This window comes from Rhineura floridana, chromosome 2 (genome assembly GCF_030035675.1).
Source record: "Rhineura floridana isolate rRhiFlo1 chromosome 2, rRhiFlo1.hap2, whole genome shotgun sequence".
In the NCBI taxonomy this organism is placed as follows: Eukaryota; Metazoa; Chordata; class Lepidosauria; order Squamata; family Rhineuridae; genus Rhineura; species Rhineura floridana.
The window spans coordinates 161557749-161578389 of record NC_084481.1 but is presented as its reverse complement, the minus strand read 5'-3'; the positions used below and the strand labels follow the sequence as shown (position 1 = coordinate 161578389).

General features: G+C 43.3%; 1 protein-coding gene across 1 annotated transcript in view; it reads left to right on the top strand.

The window, feature by feature from the left end:
• The window catches only part of DCAF5 (DDB1 and CUL4 associated factor 5), a 67764-nt gene that overhangs the window by 22155 nt on the left and 24968 nt on the right, over nt 1–20641 (top strand). The window contains exons 3-6 of the mRNA XM_061611131.1: nt 1097–1133; nt 2205–2344; nt 12715–12844; nt 19248–19461. Coding sequence (XP_061467115.1) covers nt 1097–1133; nt 2205–2344; nt 12715–12844; nt 19248–19461 — 521 coding nt within the window. The remainder of the gene's footprint in view (nt 1–1096; nt 1134–2204; nt 2345–12714; nt 12845–19247; nt 19462–20641) is intronic.

The following is a 20641-nucleotide window of genomic DNA, read 5'->3' as shown; positions in this document are numbered from 1 at the left end:
TAAAAAACTCTAAGTGGATCACAAAAAACATTAAAATTATTAATAAAACACTTAAAAACAAGTAATTAAAACATTTTAAAAACAATTAAATCAATAACAAACTAAAAAGATTAAAATACATCAACATCTATGTGTCTGGATAGGCTTGCCTAAACAAGGAAGTTTTAAGCAGGTGCTGAAAGGAATACAGCAAAGGTTTCTGTCTGATGTCAACAGGCAGGGAGTCCCAAAGAGTAGGTGCTGTCACATTAAAAGAACAACTTCTTGCAAGTGTATTGACCCATGGTGAACCTTGAGGGGGGCACATGTCAAAGTGGGTGTGGCAAAAACTATCATTCTTCAAGCTTCCTTCCAAAAGACATTCCCGTTATTCTAAACTGTTTTAAAACTTTTTTATTCCTGATCCCACAAAATGTTTTGAAGACACAGTAAGAATCTGCAGGAGCCGTCAGTGATTTTTTAAACTTAAATTGCTTTAAAAATAACACTGGGGGGGGTGTCACAAAATTGTTGGGGGGCTTGTTATGGCCAGTGCAGGCTAAGCACCCCTGAGTTAGGCCATCAGTTCAGAGACAGAGGTAAAAATAACGTTGAGCCGTAAACAGGAGTTCCAAACCTGTGCTTGCCTTTCACATGCAATGTGATGGCTTTTGCAGGAGAAGAAGGGTAAATAGGAGTGGGGGAATGCTTAAGCTTCTTCTCCTGCAGCCACTTTCCCCCACTTGACTGGATGAACACTTAGTCCTGGAGCCGGGCAAGGAGTGGTACTTCAGTGGGCAGAAGAATGGGCAAGCATCTTCTCCCTGGCAAATACCACCCCATCACTGCTGCTCAGTATGTCAGAGGCAGGCAAGCAGGGGACTGGGAATCAAATGTTTGCCATGGACATCTTGTTCTGCCATGAGAAAAAAAAGTAGCAGGCTCATTCTCTTCATCCTTTTTTCCCATCAAAATTAAAACTGTGCAAGGACAGGATTAACTATGTTTTCATTACCAATATTGCCACCCTGGGCTCCTGCTAGGAGGAAGGGCAGGATATAAATTAAATAATGAATAAATAAATAAATATGACATCAAATTCTGTTTCTTCTTGTAGGTAATGATGAACAGGTGTTGCTCCATGATGTTGACAGGTAAATGCATTTTCCCCAATGCCTGAACACAGTTTATTGGAATGTGGTGCTGGGGAATCGCCAAAATGCCAACAGGCTGTTGCAGGACACTTTGCCTAATACAAGGGTAGCCAACATAGTGACCTCCAGATGTTGTTGGACTACAGCTCCTATCGTCCCTGACCATTGACCATGTTGGCTGGGGATGATGAGAGCTGGAGTCCAATGATATCTGGAAGGCACCATGTTGCCTACCCCTGACCAGCTTGGCTACAAGCATATGAAATCCCACTCTTATTGGTTATCTGTTTATTCCCTCTCCTTTTGCGTGTTCTCTTCCTCTCGCCTTTCCCTCTTTATATGGTTACTAGAAAACATTATGGAAAATCTGCATCAGGCTTGGTTGTAAGGTGCAGCTGAAGATCTAACCATATCTACTCAGAAGTAAGCCCCATTGATTTCAGTGGGGCTTATTTCCCAGTAAGGGATTAGGAGTGCAGCCTTAGTTAATAATGTAACATAGCCAAAGGCCCTGATTCAGGAAAGTATGTGCTTGTGTGCCGGGGCAGGGGGGCTTTCTTTCCTTTTCTGTATTTAACCCTCTACCCTGGGGGCAGATTCATAAACAATTTTTAAAACCTCAGAGTTTAAAGAACTTGTGGGTTTTGTGGATGGTATGGGAACAGAAGTTCTGTTGGGCAATTGGACCAAAACTATCCACTCTACGTACCACTCTTGATTTATTTTGGTATTTCCTGCTAAGTTACAGCCCCATCCTATGCATGATAACATTTCAGTGGGACTTACTTCCAAGTAAGTGTGCATACAATTGTGGGGTTAGGCTACAGTCCTATACTCACTCACTTGGGAGTACTGAACCCAATGGGAAAATGTTAGTAGACATGTATAGGATTGTGCTGTTAAATCTCCAGATCTCTGCTGATACCTTTTCTACATACCATTACTCATATGAAATATACAGGAGAATCAACTTGACATATTTTTAAGTAACATTGTTCAGCGCTACGTGTCAGCCTGTCCCTCCTAGCTAAATGTAAAAGATGAGAAATTGATGTCTGTGTCTGTTTTCAGCGGTGAAACCTTGGATGTGTTTGCCCATGAAGATGCAGTGTATGGGCTGTCAGTGAGTCCAGTGAATGATAACGTTTTTGCAAGTTCATCTGATGACGGCAGAGTTCTCATTTGGGATATCAGAGAGTCTTCCCAGGGAGGTGAGGGCTATGTATGTGTGAGTGTGAATGATGGTGACCTTACTCTCTGGAGGGAATTAGTCCTGAGATGTGAAAGTTCAGAAAAATTCGGATGGCAGGAGTGGGAGAAAGAAGGGTTCCTCCCCACTATTCTCTCTCTCCGTCTCCCATCCTTTTTCTGAGTAGAGTTTTCCATTTTTCCAGTGGAAAAAAATGAACATTTTAGGAACACCGGGGGAATGTTTTCCTTTTTAGAATGCAGTGGTTTTTAAGACAAGGTTTTACTGTTCAAAATGTGCACTATGAAGAGGGTTTTTTAGTAAAACAATCTACAGGATTAGGGAGTGACTGTTCTTATGCAAACTGTAGACATAGACAATACTCAAATTCAAGATGCATTTCTGCACCTAGAAGGTGCTGTCATCTTCATGAGGGGGGTATATAGATAGAATGTTAGCTGCTTGTGAGTTGCTACATGACCTCTGGTGACTTTTAATCTAGTTTGGGGATACTTGAAGAAAGAATACAGTATCTGCTGTGCTTTTGACCTAACCCCTCTCATGTAGTTGATATTTTCAGCTCTGCTCTAAAATGACATGACACAGACACCTTGCTACAAAAAAAGCCATTTATACTTCTGAGGCTTCAAGTTTATGCAGGTTTACTTAATCGGGAGTAAGCCCGATTAAACATCTGAGTAAACATGCATAGGATTGCTCTGTAAATTTAGTAAATATGCTGAATAGTACAATTTTATATGCAATGCTTTTATTTATTAAAGTATTTGTAAGCCATACTTTCACAAAAGTACATCAAGGTGGCTTACAACATACAGAAGCATTATAAAATTAAAAACCAATAAAACATAATTAAACAATAATAAAAGCATCAACATATATATATATATATTTATATACACATACACATGTAATTGTGATTAACAAAACAGAGGTTTTTATTGTAATACCAAAACATTTTGGCTTCCACCTTCATCAGCTGCTAACATACAAATGCTGTTACCAAGGTGGCAGTTATAGAGCTTTGAGGAAGGAATGTTTAAGATGCTCTATAGTGAGTTGGCATTTTGTAATTTTCTCTTGTAAAAACATTACGTACCTTGGGTTATTGTTGTGCATATATATATGTAGCCATCAGCAGAGCTTTAACATCAATGCTAGAGTGACAAAACTGTTTTCTTATGCTTTTGTATTTTGTATTGGAATGTTATGTTATTAATTTGATATGTTAAGTTATTAATTTGATACATTTTAATTGATTGATAGCCTGTTTTATTATGACTTTAAATGGGATAATGTTTAGGTAATCAATTGCAGTTATTGTTGGATTGTTATGTCTTGAAATGATTTGAAACTATTGTTATGTTTTCGAAATGATTGTTATTGATGTAGTGATTTGCATTTTTGTGCTATTGTAAGCTACTTTGAGCATATTTATATGGAAAAGTGGGATATAAATTCAAGTAATAATAATAAATAATGGTTGGAATAAAAAAATCATGTTAACAGGCCTGTATAAAAAGTTCAGTTTTCAGGAAAGAAGGGATGGTTCCTGCCGAACCTTTATTGGTAGGGAGTTCCACAGGGCAGGGTCTGCCACACTACAGGGTTGGTCCCTGGTCGAGCCAACCAAACCTCAGGGGGCATGGGGAGCCACCAAAAAGCCCCATCAGAAGATCTCAGTGATCAAGATGGAACATAGGGAGTCAAGTGGTCCTTAAAGTACTTTCAGGCCCAAGTTGTTTAGGGCTTTGTGAATCAACACAAGTACCTTGAACCTGGCCCATGCATTTCTTTCAGTAGCTGGGTAACATGTTGCCAGTATCTTGAGGCCGCAAAGTAAGCCTTCTTTGCTGCCCTTATTGCCACATGGTAGATATCATTATGCTCTCTAAGTAGTATTCTGTTGGCCTCGAAGCGAGTTCTATACCATTGGCGCTCTAGCCATTGGCCAGTCTGTTACATTGCACACAGCTCCCTAGAGTACCAGGAGGCATTGCAGGCTCCATAGCGCTGGAGAGGGCACTCAGGAGCAATCGTGTCGATAGCCCTCCACATTTCAGCATTCCACAGTGAGACAAGAGCCTTGACAGGATTACATGCTGTATCTACTGGAAAGTCCACCAGAGCATTCAGGAATCCATCAGGATCCGTAAGTCTCCACGGGTGGGCCATCTTAATTAGTCTCCCAATTTGCCATGAGTCCAAACTTAACCAGAAGGTGGTCTGACCATGATGGAGTTGTAGAGACCCAGCTGTTTCCAGACCACCCCATCTCCCAACTTGGAGCAAAGACCAAATCAAAGGTATATCTTGCTCTGTGCATAGAGCTGATGACAACCTGAGACAGTCTCATGGTTGCCATGGAGGCCATGAAATCCCGAGCCAGTCCAGCAGCAGCCTTAGCATGAATGTCACCTAGGATTGTCATCTGGGATTCCTTCAACACCACACTCGAGACTACATCAGCCAGTTTGGTCAGGGAGGCTGTTGGGCAGCTGGGTGGGCGGTACACCAACAGCATCCCCAGTCTGTCTTTAAGTCTCATAGTCAGATGCAGGTCACCTGGTGATGGAGAATGAACTCTGTTAAACCATGGCAATCCCACCTCCCTGACCTTCCTGGGTTAGTGCTGCACCAAGTATCCATTGGGGCAGAGCTGGGTAAGATCTGTCCCGCCCATCTCTGCCACCTGGGGTCTCAGTCATGCAAGCCAGGTTGGCACCCTCATCCACAATTAAATCATGAATGCATGTGATCTTATCATGTACCGACTTGGCGCTTAGCAACAGCATCACCAAGCCACGGGGCAGAAGTAGAAGAGCACCCAACAGTACCATGGAGCTCTGGGGAAGTTGGGTGTAGGCTCAAGACGCATCTGTTGCCCCATCTCCACCCTCCCCATCTCTGACCGTGTGTGTCTCTCCTCTCAGTGAGATGCATGTTACCAGCGTATCCTGGCCCTGTGTAACTCCCCCAGACACAGGCTGCATAGAGTAAATTATCATTTTTGCATGACACTTCCCCTCCCCTCTTTTCCTTCAACATGGCTATGGTTTGTTAACGATGCATTCTGTGCTGAAATAGTAATAAGTTAGGGAATAAGAAAGTTAGTACTGCATATATTTACATTTTACCCAAAATCTATGTTTTGGCTCCAAAATGTCCAGAAATTTGACATCTCTGGACTGTGTTAAAGGTCAAAATGGATTGTATGGTCGCCTGTTGTGGTGGTGTCTTAAATTATTTTACGGGTTTATACCCCACCCTTCTATAACAAGTATTTATAAGGAATCTAGCCGTAATAAAAACCAATAAAATAAAACAAACCCCCCACAAGAATAGAACATGTCCATTTCCAGCATAACCCAGTATCCGTGGAGATTAAAAAGTCTGGGAAAATGAAACATCTTTACCTAGTGCCAACCCCCCCCATAAGACACAGAAGTCATCATGCAGAATAAGATATTGGTGGTTGTCAGGGCTGGCTCCAGGTTTCTGAGGGCACAGGGTATTGGGGTGCCTTGACCACTCCCTTTCCTCCTCAAACTACACCTTCCCTCTTGGCCTCACCAATGATTAGCTGTGGCCAAGAGGGGGGCTGCATAGAGGAGGGTGAGATGTTGAGCAGGCTGACTAGTGTGTGGTAGCTGTGCTTTTAAAATGAAGCGATTTAGCTCCTCTGTGCAACAGCCACCTGCCATAAAATTACTCATCATATAATGCCTTGACTGGACATTGCATGTTGCCAACCAGCTTCAATCCAAAGATAGAGAGCACCCTAGCGAGGGAGCCTGCTCCACGAGCTAGAGGGAACCCCAGCTGACAAAGCGTCAAGGCCCCAGCTGACAAAGTGTCAAGGCCCCAGCTGACAAAGTGTCAAGGCCCCAGCTGACAAAGTGTCAAGGCCCCAGCTGACAAAGCGTCAAGGCGAGTTAAGCAGCAGAGCGAGTTCAGCAGCAGGGCGAGGAGGCCAGGGCCCCCCACTCTGCCCGTCTGTTCCCTGACCTCAACTAAACCGCAGTCGCCAACCCATTGACGTAATAAACCTTAAACAAAACTATGCAGGTAAGAAGCCAGCAGGGGTGTGGGGGCTTTCCAGTGTTTTGCACCGCCTGCAGCATGTACGACTATCTGCCTGTTGGACAGAAGTCGTGGGTGTGCTCTCGGTGCAATGAGCTCCTGGCTCTCCGGGAACGACTTCATTTCCTTGAGGCCAAGGTGGCGGACCTGGAAAAGCTGAGAGAGGCAAGAGAGGTGTGTGGAGGAGGCCTTCAGGGACGTTATAGCTGTGTCCCACTCCAACGATGATAGCTCTCCTGCTATCATGGAGAACGATGGTCTCGGGGAAGGAGAGCATCCAGCTGAGGAAGAGGGAAACGATCCCTTAGAAGGGACCCATTCCTTGGGGGATGAGCAGCTATCCTCTCGTGCCGAGGATATATCTCCAGGGGCTGGAGGGATCCTTGTAGTGGGTGATTCGATCATTAGGAACATAGACAGTGGGGTGTGTGATGGGCGTGTAGACCGCAAGGTGTTTTGCCTGCCTGGTGCGAAGGTTGCGGATATTGCCCGTCGTTTAGATAGTTTGGTAGACAGTGCTGGGAAGGAGTCAGTGGTCGTGGTGCACGTTGGCACCAACGACATGGGGAAATGCAGCCGTGAGGTCCTGGAAGCAAAATTTAGGTTGCTAGGTAGGATGCTGAAAGCCAGGACCACCAAGGTGGCTTTCTCTGAAATGCTACGGGTTCCACGCGCAGGACCAGCCAGACAGGCCCAGCTTTGCAGTCTCAATGCGTGGATGAGACGATGGTGTCGGGTGGAAGGGTTTGGATTTGTTAGGCACTGGGGAACATTTTGGGACAAGCCGGGCCTGTACAAAAGGGACAGGCTCCACTTGAACCAGAATGGAACCAGACTGCTGGCACTTAAAATTAAAAAGGTGGCAGAGCAGCTTTTAAACTGACTGAGGGGGGAAACCCGACAGGAGCTGAGAAAGGTCCGGTTCGGAATAAACCTCCCCCCTGGGATAAAAACCAAAGAAATGATGAAATTTTAAAAGGGGTAGGCCTAGAAGTAGGCATTGTGAGAGCAGGGGCACAGGATATAAATTCAGAAGAGCAAAATTACCACAGGCCTAACCACAAGTGCCAAAGACACTTGAAGAGAGACACTGCTTACAAGTGCCTGTACGCTAATGCTAGGAGCCTGCGAACCAAGATGGGAGAACTGGAGTGCTTGGTCTTAGAGGAGAGCATTGATATAGTGAGCATAACGGAGACCTGGTGGAATGGAGAAAACCAGTGGGATACGGTTATCCCTGGATATAAACTATATCGGAAGGACAGGGAAGGACGTATTGGTGGCGGAGTCGCTCTATACGTGAAAGAAGGCATTGAATCCAGCAAGCTCGAAACCCCAAAAGAGGCAGACTCCTCCACAGAATCGTTGTGGGTGGTGATACCATGCCCCAGGAGGGACTTAATACTGGGAACGATCTATCGTCCCCCTGATCAAAATGCTCAGGGAGACCTGGAGATGAGATATGAAATTGAGGAAGCATCCAAACTAGGAAATGTGGTAGTAATGGGTGACTTCAACTACCCGGACATAGACTGGCCGCATATGTGTTCCAGTCATGACAAAGAAGCAAAGTTTCTAGATATTCTAAATGACTATTCCCTAGACCAGTTGGTCATGGAACCGACCAGAGGGACGGCAACCCTGGACTTAATCCTCAGTGGGGACCGGGACCTGGTGCAAGATGTAAGTGTTGTTGAACCGATTGGGAGCAGTGACCACAGTGCTATTAAATTAAACATACATGTAACTGGCCAATTGCCAAGAAAATCCAACACGGTCACATTTGACTTCAAAAGAGGAAACTTCACAAAAATGAGGGGATTGGTAAAAAGAAAGCTGAAAAACAAAGTCCAGAGGGTCACATCACTTGAAAATGCTTGGAAGTTGTTTAAAAACACTATATTAGAAGCTCAACTGGAGTGCATACCGCAGACCAGAAAAGGTACCGCCAGGGCCAAGAAGATGCCAGCATGGTTAACGAGCAAAGTCAAGGAAGCTCTTAGAGGCAAAAAGTCTTCCTTCAAAAAATGGAAGTCTTGTCCAAATGAAGAAAATAAAAAAGAACACAAACTCTGGCAAAAGAAATGCAAGAAGACAATAAGGGATGCTAAAAAAGAATTTGAGGAGCACATTGCTAAGAACATAAAAACCAACAACAAAAAATTCTATCAATACATTCAAAGCAGGAGACCATCTAGGGAGACAATTGGACCCTTGGATGATAAGGGAGTCAAAGGTGTACTAAAGAACGATAAGGAGATTGCAGAGAAGCTAAATGAATTCTTTGCATCTGTCTTCACAGTGGAAGATATAGGGCAGATCCCTGAACCTGAACTAACATTTGCAGGAAGGGATTCTGAGGAACTGAAACAAATAGTGGTAACAAGAGAGGAAGTTCTAAGCTTAATGGACAATATAAAAACTGACAAATCACCGGGCCCGGATGGCATCCACCCGAGAGTTCTCAAAGAACTCAAAGGTGAAATTGCTGATTTCCTAACTAAAATATGTAACTTGTCCCTTGAGTCCTCCTCCGTGCCTGAGGACTGGAAAGTGGCAAATGTAACACCAATATTCAAAAAGGGATCCAGAGGGGATCCCGGAAATTACAGGCCAGTTAGCTTAACTTCTGTCCCTGGAAAACTGGTAGAAAGTATGATTAAAGCTAGATTAACTAAGCACATAGAAGAACAAGCCTTGCTGAAGCAGAGCCAGCATGGCTTCTGCAAGGGAAAGTCCTGTCTCAGTAACCTATTAGAATTCTTTGAGAGTGTCAACAAGCATATAGATAGAGGTGATCCAGTGGACATAGTGTACTTAGACTTTCAAAAAGCGTTTGACAAGGTACCTCACCAAAGACTTCTGAGGAAGCTTAGCAGTCATGGAATAAGAGGAGAGGTCCTCTTGTGGATAAGAAATTGGTTAAGAAGCAGAAAGCAGAGAGTAGGACTAAACGGACAGTTCTCCCAATGGAGGGCTGTAGAAAGTGGAGTCCCTCAAGGATCGGTATTGGGACCTGTACTTTTCAACTTGTTCATTAATGACCTAGAATTAGGAGTGAGCAGTGAAGTGGCCAAGTTTGCTGATGACACTAAATTGTTCAGGGTTGTTAAAACAAAAAGGGATTGCGAAGAGCTCCAAAAAGACCTCTCCAAACTGAGTGAATGGGCAGAAAAATGGCAAATGCAATTCAATATAAACAAGTGTAAAATTATGCATATTGGAGCAAAAAATCTTAATTTCACATACACGCTCATGGGGTCTGAACTGGCAGTGACCGACCAGGAGAGAGACCTCGGGGTTGTAGTGGACAGCACGATGAAAATGTCGACCCAGTGTGCGGCAGCTGTGAAAAAGGCAAATTCCATGCTAGCGATAATTAGGAAAGGTATTGAAAATAAAACAGCCGATATCATAATGCCATTGTATAAATCTATGGTGCGGCCGCATTTGGAATACTGTGTACAGTTCTGGTCGCCTCATCTCAAAAAGGATATTATAGAGTTGGAAAAGGTTCAGAAGAGGGCAACCAGAATGATCAAGGGGATGGAGCGACTCCCTTACGAGGAAAGGTTGCAGCATTTGGGGCTTTTTAGTTTAGAGAAAAGGCGGGTCAGGGGAGACATGATAGAAGTGTATAAAATTATGCATGGCATTGAAAAAGTGGATAGAGAAAAGTTCTTCTCCCTCTCTCATAATACTAGAACTCGTGGACATTCAAAGAAGCTGAATGTTGGAAGATTCAGGACAGACAAAAGGAAGTACTTCTTTACTCAGCGCATAGTTAAACTATGGAATTTGCTCCCACAAGATGCAGTAATGGCCACCAGCTTGGATGGCTTTAAAAGAAGATTAGACAAATTCATGGAGGACAGGGCTATCAATGGCTACTAGCCATGATGGCTGTGCTCTGCCACCCTAGTCAGAGGCAGCATGCTTCTGAAAACCAGTTGCCGGAAGCCTCAGGAGGGGAGAGTGTTCTTGCACTCGGGTCCTGCTTGCGGGCTTCCCCCAGGCACCTGGTTGGCCACTGTGAGAACAGGATGCTGGACTAGATGGGCCACTGGCCTGATCCAGCAGGCTCTTCTTATGTTCTTATGTTCATCTGCCCACCTAGCACATTAGGTTCAATGGAGAAGGCTGCCGCAGGGATTCAACATAACAGTCCAGCTGGGAAATTCAAGAGGGAAAGGGCCAGGTTTCTATCCTGACCCTGTGTTTGGGAAAGAGTCTCCTGACTGGGTGGCAATAGATCTTGGGAGCCAGCAGGAAGGTTAGGATGATGGCTGTCAAGCCCTGCAGCCAGAGAACCCTTTGAACCCTTCATGGGGCCTGTCACTTGCCCACTTCACTCCCCGAATAACTTTCAGTAACTCTGTTGCCAGCACTGGTGGCTTTGCAGCATCGGGGCACTTTTCAAACGTCCCGCGCAAGGCAGAAAGAGCCGCTTTGCTCTTGCACTCAGTCTCCCAACGGTTACCCTGGGTGAGCCCCCGCTTAGCTGCCCATCAAGCTTTCCGAGCAGGTGGCAGCAGCAGCAGCAGCAGCAGCCTGGTAGCTCAGCCCACCTGCCTGCTGTTCAGCAGCAGCTAGAGCCAAGCCAGCCTCTCTATCATCTTGTGATTTCCACTTGGGCCGGTGGCAGTTTCCTGTAGGTCCCAACCCGGCAAGAGGTGGCGCACCTGAGAAACTGCTGTAGCTTCTCCTGGTGCTCTGGGAAAAGGAACTGGTGCAGCAGCACCTGCTCCAGATTGGGAGTGGTAATGGGAGGCAGCAGGGGGAGTCACGTCCTGCGCCAAGCCTAAGGAAAGAGCGGCACCTGTAGTGCTGTGCCCCACCAGAGTCAGGCCTCATTGTTTGGTCAGGAGGTGGTACTTGGTACCCTTACATTCATGGGTCAAGACTCACCTTCCCCAGCCCCCAGTTTGCCATGGTCAGGGCTGACTATGCCTCTGCTTTTAAGTCTTTTCAAGCACTGGTTTTGCGAATACTATCCTGAGCACTTGTAATTGCTCCCTATAGCGTTTTGCAAACTGAAAAGTTGCCTATCAGTCTGTGGAGGACTATGTCGAATTTAACTTGCTAGATTAGATTTTGGGAATAGAAAAGGGGAAATGTCAAAGCCTTTTTGGAATCAAGGATTCTTGGAGGCCTCATTTTGTTGAGAGTTCAATGTATGTCAGAAATTGATTTTTTTTTTGTAATGTTGACTTAGAAGCTGCTGATATGTCACCATATGGGTATGAAATGTCTCTACCTGTGAATGACTTAGGAACTAGTAAAGAGAGGGTGTTGAGGGAGGTGGACTTAGCTGAATGACGTCCTTGAATATATGTTCATATAGAAGTAAGACCCAGTTGAGTGGGGTTAGGATTGCAGGCTCCGTATGTGGTTGTTCACAATTTTAAACATGGGTGCATTCAATAGTGAGGGGGTTTGTTTAATGAGGTCCAGGTTTTGTCATCTAAATGTATGTGATGTTTTCCTGAGTTCCAGGTATGTAGAGGTTGGAGGGAATGGTAAGCAGGACAAGGAAGCAATTGTTCATTTGATCCTAGATCTTGGCCTGCTTTGCTGGGCATAAGGGTTTTGTTAGAAGCAAGTCTTCAGGAGAACAGCAGGAGTACTGGGAAGCTGTGCAACAAGGAGAGAATATGGATTTTGCCAGGAAACTGGAGATTTGGAGGTCTCTAGGCAATTTGGACAAGTAATTTGCAGCGTTATCTTCGGATGCTGATGGAGCAACTATTCTTGCTTGTTGTATCACATTAAAGTTATAAAAGAAAATTGATGAAAAATCTCTTCTGAAGTGGTTTCAGTGCCACATTAATTTTGATGTCATAATCTGGTTTTAATTAGAAGGAATGTCGAGCACTTCTGAAAAATTGGTTTGTTGTCTTGTATGCAAGTGAATGCAATTTATATGGATTTTACTAAAGTAACTTATTTAAGACTCTGTTAGACACAAATCTAAATTAAAATATTTGCTGCTGTTGGCTATAATTTCAAGAACATTCACTCAGTAAAAAATTGTTTCTGTGGGTAAATACTACTGTTTTGGTGAAGATATATCATACATTTCTGTGCCCAAATTGCTGTGTAATGTGTGGGAACTCTTTTTAATGCTCGGAAAGATGGCATAAAACCTGATGGATATCAAACTTACTGACTTGAAAGAAATTATAGAAATGTTGACAAATGTCACATTAATAATTTTTTTAGCCAGGAGCCAAAGCATTGCACAAGAGGTGCTAACATTTCAATAAATTTATCTTCATTTTTTGTTAACAGAGCCCTTCTGCTTGGCTAATTATCCATCGGCCTTTCATAGTGTGATGTTCAATCCAGTTGAGCCCAGGTTGTTAGCCACCGCCAACTCAAAAGAAGGTGTGGGGCTCTGGGACATTCGCAAGCCTCAGAGGTAAGAATCTGCTTTCTTTTGCATTTTATGAACCTGAGAAGACAGAAGGTAATTTGGTGCTCACAGTAGAACTTGGTGCTTGATTACGTGGAATCATAGGAGAGTTGGAAGGGGTCTGTAAGGCCATTGAGGTCAACCTTCTGCCAGTCAAACTTCTGCTGGAGTGTAACTTTTTCTCTAAGTAGTAATTGGCATTCTGTTGGAACGTATAAGATCAACGGGGTAGCTGTGTGCCTGTGAACGAACATAAGGTTTGCTGTGGGCCCAGCAGTAGCCTTGGTTAAGAGGGAAGCAGCAGATTGATCAAGATTAGGGTTTGAGACGTTTAACTACGTATGCTACTGCTTCAGGTTCTTAACTGTCTACGGCTCACTTCTGGCACTCAGAAGTTTTGGACAGCTTGAGACGTTTATATTTGAAACTTCTATGGAGTCACATTTTTATGCTGAAAAAATCTGTTTGATTAGTAATTCTGTTATAGGACTGGCTGCTGCCACTGCTACTGTCCACTACTAGTGGTAGCTGAATTATCAGTGTGCTCTGTACATGTTTTTCAATTCACTTTATTTTGGAACAGAAGGGATCTATGGATCATCTAGCAGAATTAGCTGCTGAAAGTGGGAAGCATTGCTGAGTCTTTCCCACCTTTATTTTGAAAACTTTAAGTGAAGAGTGCATCACTAAGCAGTCTTCCATCCTCACTCTATTATGAATTGCCCTTTATTATCAGTGAAATGTCTTATTCAATCAAATTGTTTTTTTATGTCATTTTTAAATCTGTTCCTCCTTGGTCTATCCTAGACTAAATGGGATGTACTAAATGGCCCACTGAATCCCTACTCTTTCCTTCCCTCTGTCTGTTGAGGATGACCAGAACTAATAGATTTAAAGTACAAGAAAGCAGAAACATCTCTTCCTTCTTTCTGAGACATTTTTTAATTCTTAAACTATCAAAACTGGGTGCTTCCACACTGGCCATTTTTTCTGTAATTGACATGATTTGTTCACTCAAGTTCCGTAGAGGATTTGGATGATATTGCTTATAAACTAGTCTCACATTCAGTTGTCTTCCCATATGTTCACTTGCTCATTTGTAAACAATTGCTTTGGCTTCAGACACAATTGTTCTACTTTCCTTGCATGCAGAGACTTCTATTGCACTATCATTTCTCTTTCTGTGGAAGAGAGTTGGATGGCATGAGCAGTGATGTAGCTGGAGATGGTGTCTCTATCCACACCATTCTGCATCTTCCATTACCTGCCTGCACCTCCACTTACTCCACTTACCTTCTCATTGTCTCTTGGCAGCTTTCATTTGCCATTTTTAAAATCTCTTTTAAATAGTGCCACACAAATATCATTAACACATTTAAAGTACATTCTCATTTACCCAAATGACAAATTGTGCAAAGCTATCCTGCACAGTGGTAGACTTGTTTGTTTCTCTGAAGGTAAGAAAAAAGGGCATGGAGATGTTGCCCATTTGTGCATTTGTAGTATGGGCAGGTGTTAGAAACCTGTGGCCCTCCAGATGTTGTTGAAGTCCAACTCCTGTCAATCCCAGCCAACATTGCCAGTAGTCAAGAGTGATGGGAATCGTAGTTCAACAACATCTGGTGTACTTCACCATGTTCCCCACCCCTCGGTTACAGGATTTGAGTTAAAGGGAAAATAGTTTCTGTGTGAAAGGTGGAAGAGCAGTGGCTGTATGGTGCTAAACCTTCCTAGTGTGGAAGCACCACTTAGCCACAACAAAGGGATCACAGGAATGCATGCTACCTCTTAGCTTCCCTCCTTTCAGCTGTGAACTTCTCCTTCCTATCTTACCTGTGAAAATGTTTTTAGGCTGGTGCAAACATGGTTAATGCTGTCTTGGAGTCTTATATAACCAGGATTTGAAACTAACAGTAAGCCATGTTTTCTGAGCTTCGTTAAACAGGAACTCTTGTTAGACTTTAAATCATATTCTGAAATACTGGATTTGTACAGCATCTTCTATAAATGCCCTGATAACTCTAAGGACCAGGATAGGAAACCTCCAGACCCCAGGCCAATTTTTGCATGGCACTGGGCCAAATTTAACCTGCAAGGCTTTCCCCCCCTCCAAAAAAACCACGCTGACTTGGTCTACACCTGACATCATATGTGATGTCACAGGTATCGGGCAGATAGAGGTGCAACTGCATAAGCTGCATATCCAAGTTCCCTGTGGGGCATTGGCTTGGCAAAGCCCCTTGCACTGCAGTTCCCAAGCGCCTGACATCCAGCTGACTGTTGGGTGCTTGGGAATTACAGTGCAAGGGACTTTGACAAGTGAATGGGGACAACCTACCTGTCAGTCAGCTGACGCCGTAATGATGTGATATAATTGACAGGTGGCTTGTCCTGCTTACCTTTCAAAGCTGCGCTGTCCAGGTGGGAATAGGAACAATCTGACCCATCGGGTCAAAAAGGTTCCCCACCCCAGGCCTAGGAGGAAAGTGTCTTAAATGAATGGAGATAATTGCTGGGGATTATTTTTAAATGAAGAAGAGGTCTGTCCTTTAAAAGGTGGTAACAGTGCCCATAGCTCAGTAGCAGATGGTCCACTTTGCATGCAGAAAGTCCCAGGTTCAATCCTTCGTATCTCCAGGTAGGTCTGGGAGAGACCCCTGTCAGAAATCCTGGTGAGCTGCTGCCAGTCAGTGTAGACCCTACTAAGCTAGATGGACTGAGGGTCTGACTCAGTATATGGCAGTTTCCTGTGTTCCTGAGTAAACAAAATAATATTTCCGTCCAGACATAATGTGCACAGTGAGTGTTTTTGTATGAAATAATCTCCCAGAAGTGGAATGCATGCACAGAGTGATCAGAAGATGCAACATGGGCTATCCTAGGTCCTTGCTTGATCTCGTTAGAGAAGTTATCTGCATGATCTTCTGTTCTTGTTTGAGACCTCAGGCAAACATTTCTCTTGTATAACATGGGTGGCTTAGACAATGCTGTTACGAGGGTTTTCTTCCACTAGGTGGTGGTAGCTTTACACATACTGTACTGTGGTTTGTTAATACATGGTAGCGTACATGGAACTAAGTGTGGCAATTTACACATTGGTGAACATTATTTAAGCATCCACTCTTAAGGCCACAAGACATAATCTTTCCAAGGCTGTTTTCTAGACTTGGACTTTCTCGACTTGTCTACAAAATACATGCCATAGAAAAGTAGAGTTGGAAGGGGCCTGTAAGGCCATCAAGTCCACACACACCCGGCTCAGTGCAGGATAGAGTTAAGCCTTTATGGTGCCACAAGAGTCTGTTTGCTGGAAAGGGTTCACTTCTGGAATTGTGAGACGTTGCTTATTTAAAAGAGGGATAGGGAACCTCAGGCCAGGGGGCCAAATGTAGCCTACTTGGTCTTCCTAGCTGAACCTCAGGAATCTCCCCAGGCCACACCCTGTTGCACCCCAAACGATTTTCCTTGACTGGAGCGTGTCCTTGAGCTCTGATAATGCCTCTCGCTTGTCTGGATGGAGGAAAGAGGGAGCGTATGAAGAAACTAGCCTACTGTACAAATGCAACATTTACATTTGTGGCTTCAACCACTTTTGCCTCTGGCCCCACCCACCACTGGCATGTGGCCCTTGGAAGGCTGTCCAGAAGGAAATGCAGCCCTTGGACTGGAAAAAAAATTCCCCACACCTGATTTAAAACGTCATGTGACATTTTTGCCTGTTTCAGCTGTCTTCAAAATGTCTTGAGATTATGTTCGATTTCAGCCATCATCTGACTAGCTGTCTTCTCTAAAAGTTGGCAAATAATGTTCTCTAGAGACCTGTTCTTCATAGTTTACATATCAGGATACATGGTTCATGCTACTTACAAAAAATCTTGATGTTTTCACTTCTACATAAAAGAACATGGATGGTACTGTTTTAGCTTCATAACAAATAGGCGCTTGAAGAATTGAATTTGCTATTAGGATATTCAGGTAGAAGAACCTGCAACAAAATATTGCCATGTGGAGTGCTCAAGTTCAGGCTTCTCGCTGTGCCTTCTTCCAGGATACTCCATTCCTCCACCTTCCCCAATTATCCATTCCCCGTGCATGGGTGGTGCCATTTTACTGTAAACCGCCCACAGAGCTTCGGCTATGCAGCGGTATATAAATACAATAAATAAATAAATAAATAAATTTTGGCTGCATAAGCTCTCAGAGAACGGGTTTGCTATTCGTATATGGAATGTGACAGGATTGTACTGTGAGTTTGCCATAGGACAGTCTCCATGCTATTTTTCATTCTGCCCTGCGATATTCTTTTCTCCCCTACCCTTTTGTGTGCTTCTCATCCAGTTCGATAAAAGAACCTTACTTTTTAGTTGAATGTTTGGGTTCTCGCTACCGCCGCCACCACAGTGCCATTCTTGCTGTCAAGCTAGATGTCCACATAAATCCTTATTACACACTTTAAAATATTGAAATATGGTGGCTTTAAATATTAGCTTGGCAATTGTGTTTACTACTGTGTGCTAATCAGTTTTTTCTGTTGTGTGTTCCAAGCATTTAATCCTTCTTTTTTAGTCTTCCCACACCCCTCCATTATACTGTAAACAGCAGTGCTAGAAACTGTAAACACTTTCCTGCCTGTCTGCCCTTCCTTACTTCCTTGCATCCAGCCTAGTGACTGTAATGTCCTAACACCGTTGGCAAGCATTCAGCACATTTAGCTAGGCGTGTCCATTTTCAAGATATAAAGATTTAATAATATAATGAATACAGTTGTCATTTCTTCCTTCCTTTTTTTAAAATGTCCCAATCTTGTGCTGTCTTTCCTTTCTGCATTTTGCTGGCAGTAAGTGGTTGTTTTTAAGCCTCAGGAAAACAATCCATCCAGATGATAAAATGTGCCAAAAGGACAGAAGCTTGTTTAGCCTATCTTGTCTATTTTTCCTGGAAAAGAAACAATTGGCTGATGCGGGCAGTAACTCTTGTTTGTCATGTTTTCTCCCTTTTCATGCATCTATTAGTTACTAGTAAAATCTGATTTAATCTTTAAAACTCTATTTTTGGATTAGGATTGAAAACTTCACTGTTCCACATATTCTGCTTTGTTTACCATTTTGTATGATGCCTACATGGAAAATGATGTCTTAGTGGCCAGTTCACATACTCAGTTTCTGCTACAGTGCAGGGGAAAAAGTTAACTTTTGTATCTGTTCTGTTATGTCATGTCATGTCATGTCAAGAAGACTAAAGTAATGACAACAGAAGATTTATGTAACTTTAAAGTTGACAATGAGGACATTGAACTTGATGGGGGAGGGCAGCTGTGAGAGAACGAGAAAAGATCCTCCAATGCAAAGATGTATCACTGAACACTAAAGCCAGGATCATTCAGACCATGGTATTCCTGATCTCTATGTATGGATGTGAAAGCTGGACAGTGAAAATAGCGGATAAGAGAAAAATCAACTCATTTGAAATGTGGTGTTGGAAGAGAGCTTTGTGCATACCATGTGGACTGCAAAAAAGACAAATAATTAGATGTTAGAACAAATTAAACTAGAACTATCACTAGAAGCTAAAATGATGAAACTGAGGTTATCATACTTTGGACACATCATGAGAAGACATGATTCACTAGAAAAAACAATAATGCTGGGAAAAACAGACAGGAGTAGAAAAAGAGGAAGACCAAACAAGAGATAGATTGATTCCATAAAGGAAGCTGCAGACCTGAACTTACAAGATCTGAACAGGGTGGTTTATAACAGATGCTATTGGAGGTTGCTGATTCATAAGGTCGCCATAAGTCGTAGACCCACTTCCTATGTTCTGCAGAATGGATCTCCTGAAGAGATGATGCCTGGAGGAGGCCCTCACCTGCAGAGTGCTCTAGTCCCAAGCAGTATAGGGCTTTATATACCAAAACCAGCACCTTGACCTTAGCCTGGTTGCTAATTGGCAGCATTAGAACAAGCCAGTTGTGATCAACTTAAGCTCCTTTAATTTCAAAGGTACTGGGCTCCTACTGGGAGGAAGAGCGGGATATAAATCTAATAAATCATTAATAATAATAAATAAAGGAGCTAGTTTTAGCAACTAGTCTTCTGGATTAAGGTCTTGAAATAAAGATTGCTACTTGTCTGATATTTTGCTACACATTTAATTCATACGTTTGTCCTAAAGTATAGAGCATGGATGGCTTGTTGGAGCCTCAGGATCATCTCCCTCCTGGAAACTTATTTAGGATATCTGACTATAACATTCTGAGAACTGTAGTTCATGGAACCCTTACATGCGTAGTCACTACGCCTCCTTTGAACTCTTTTACTGATGTAAAGAGCAGGGTTGGCAAATAGATACTTCATGGTAGTTGAACTGAAGCAGCTCATCTGAGTCTTTCTGGTTTCCTGTTTCCTAGTTCCCTGCTCCGATACGGTGGGAATCTATCGCTTCAGAGTGCTATGAGTGTGCGGTTTAACAGCAATGGAACACAGCTGCTCGCTCTGCGACGTCGGCTGCCACCAGTCCTTTATGACATCCACTCCCGTCTGCCTGTCTTCCAGTTTGACAACCAAGGCTACTTTAATTCTTGTACCATGAAAAGCTGCTGTTTTGCAGGCGATCGTGATCAGGTAAAAAGCATCAGTTATCAAGTTCTAAGAGCTGTATAAATAGGTTTCAAGAGCATTTAAGGCATGGCATTAAAACATAGAGTTGATGCACCTGTATATAAGTTTTCCCATCACTTTTTAAAAAAGTTCATATGTTATATTGCGAGACCAGGCCAACATATTTACAGCACTAGCCAACCTGTGAGGTGAACTAGGCCGAGAGATGGTGACTGGACTGAGCTCCTCACTTGGGTTGTGATTAGAAGCCAAGTGTCTCTGGTTGAAGTCCACTGTCCACTTTACCATACTTACTGTGACCTTCAAACTAGCCATGTTAAGGGGCAAAAATGAAACACTATCATTCTAAAAAAGTAAATGGAAATGAAACCATGGTGCTTATTTATTTATTTATTTATTTTATTAAATTTCTATACCGCCCCATAGCCGAAGCTCTCTGGGCGGTGTACAAACTAAAACTTCCATCTACAATTAAAACACATATTTAAAGCTTAAGGCTCAATTTCCCCACAATCAAGCCATCATATGAATTTATCCCAAAGCAGCCCCTTGAAAGGGTTGCCACATGGCAAGCTGTTTCTGTGCATACAGCGGCTTACAACAGGGAGCTGCCATTACTCACCATCTTACTGTGGTATGCTAAATCTTGGGCCAAATTTCACAGTAAATAGCTGCAGACAAACTACACACCATATAGAGCAGCTGCTGTATGGCTATATTTGCCTGTGCATTGGGTGTTGGTTAAAGCAGAAATTGGAGCAGAAATGGTACAGAAATTGGAGAAGAAATTATACACCATGTTGACTTGATTTGAGATGGCTGGTGCAAATGTTTAGAAATAAGATCATATGCTTTTTGCTTTGTTCCATTTGCTTCTACTTATTTGTTAAATTGATATCCCACCTTTCTTCATCATGGAACCCAAGGTGGTGTACATTGTGGTTTCCAGATAGTCACACATCCAGATACTGACTGAGACCCAAACCTGCTTAGTTTCAGCATGGTGGCGGCCCTGGTCTGAAGATATTAATCATCTAGTGTGTCATGACTCACTCATGGGTTATGACCGGCCCTTGGATGGCTCACAACAGTGGCACCACCATTTTCTTGGGGGGGGGGATTGTTTTCCTTTGTTATGGAGAGGAAAGAAAAGGTCACGTCCAGTACGGTGAGGAAAAGAGTG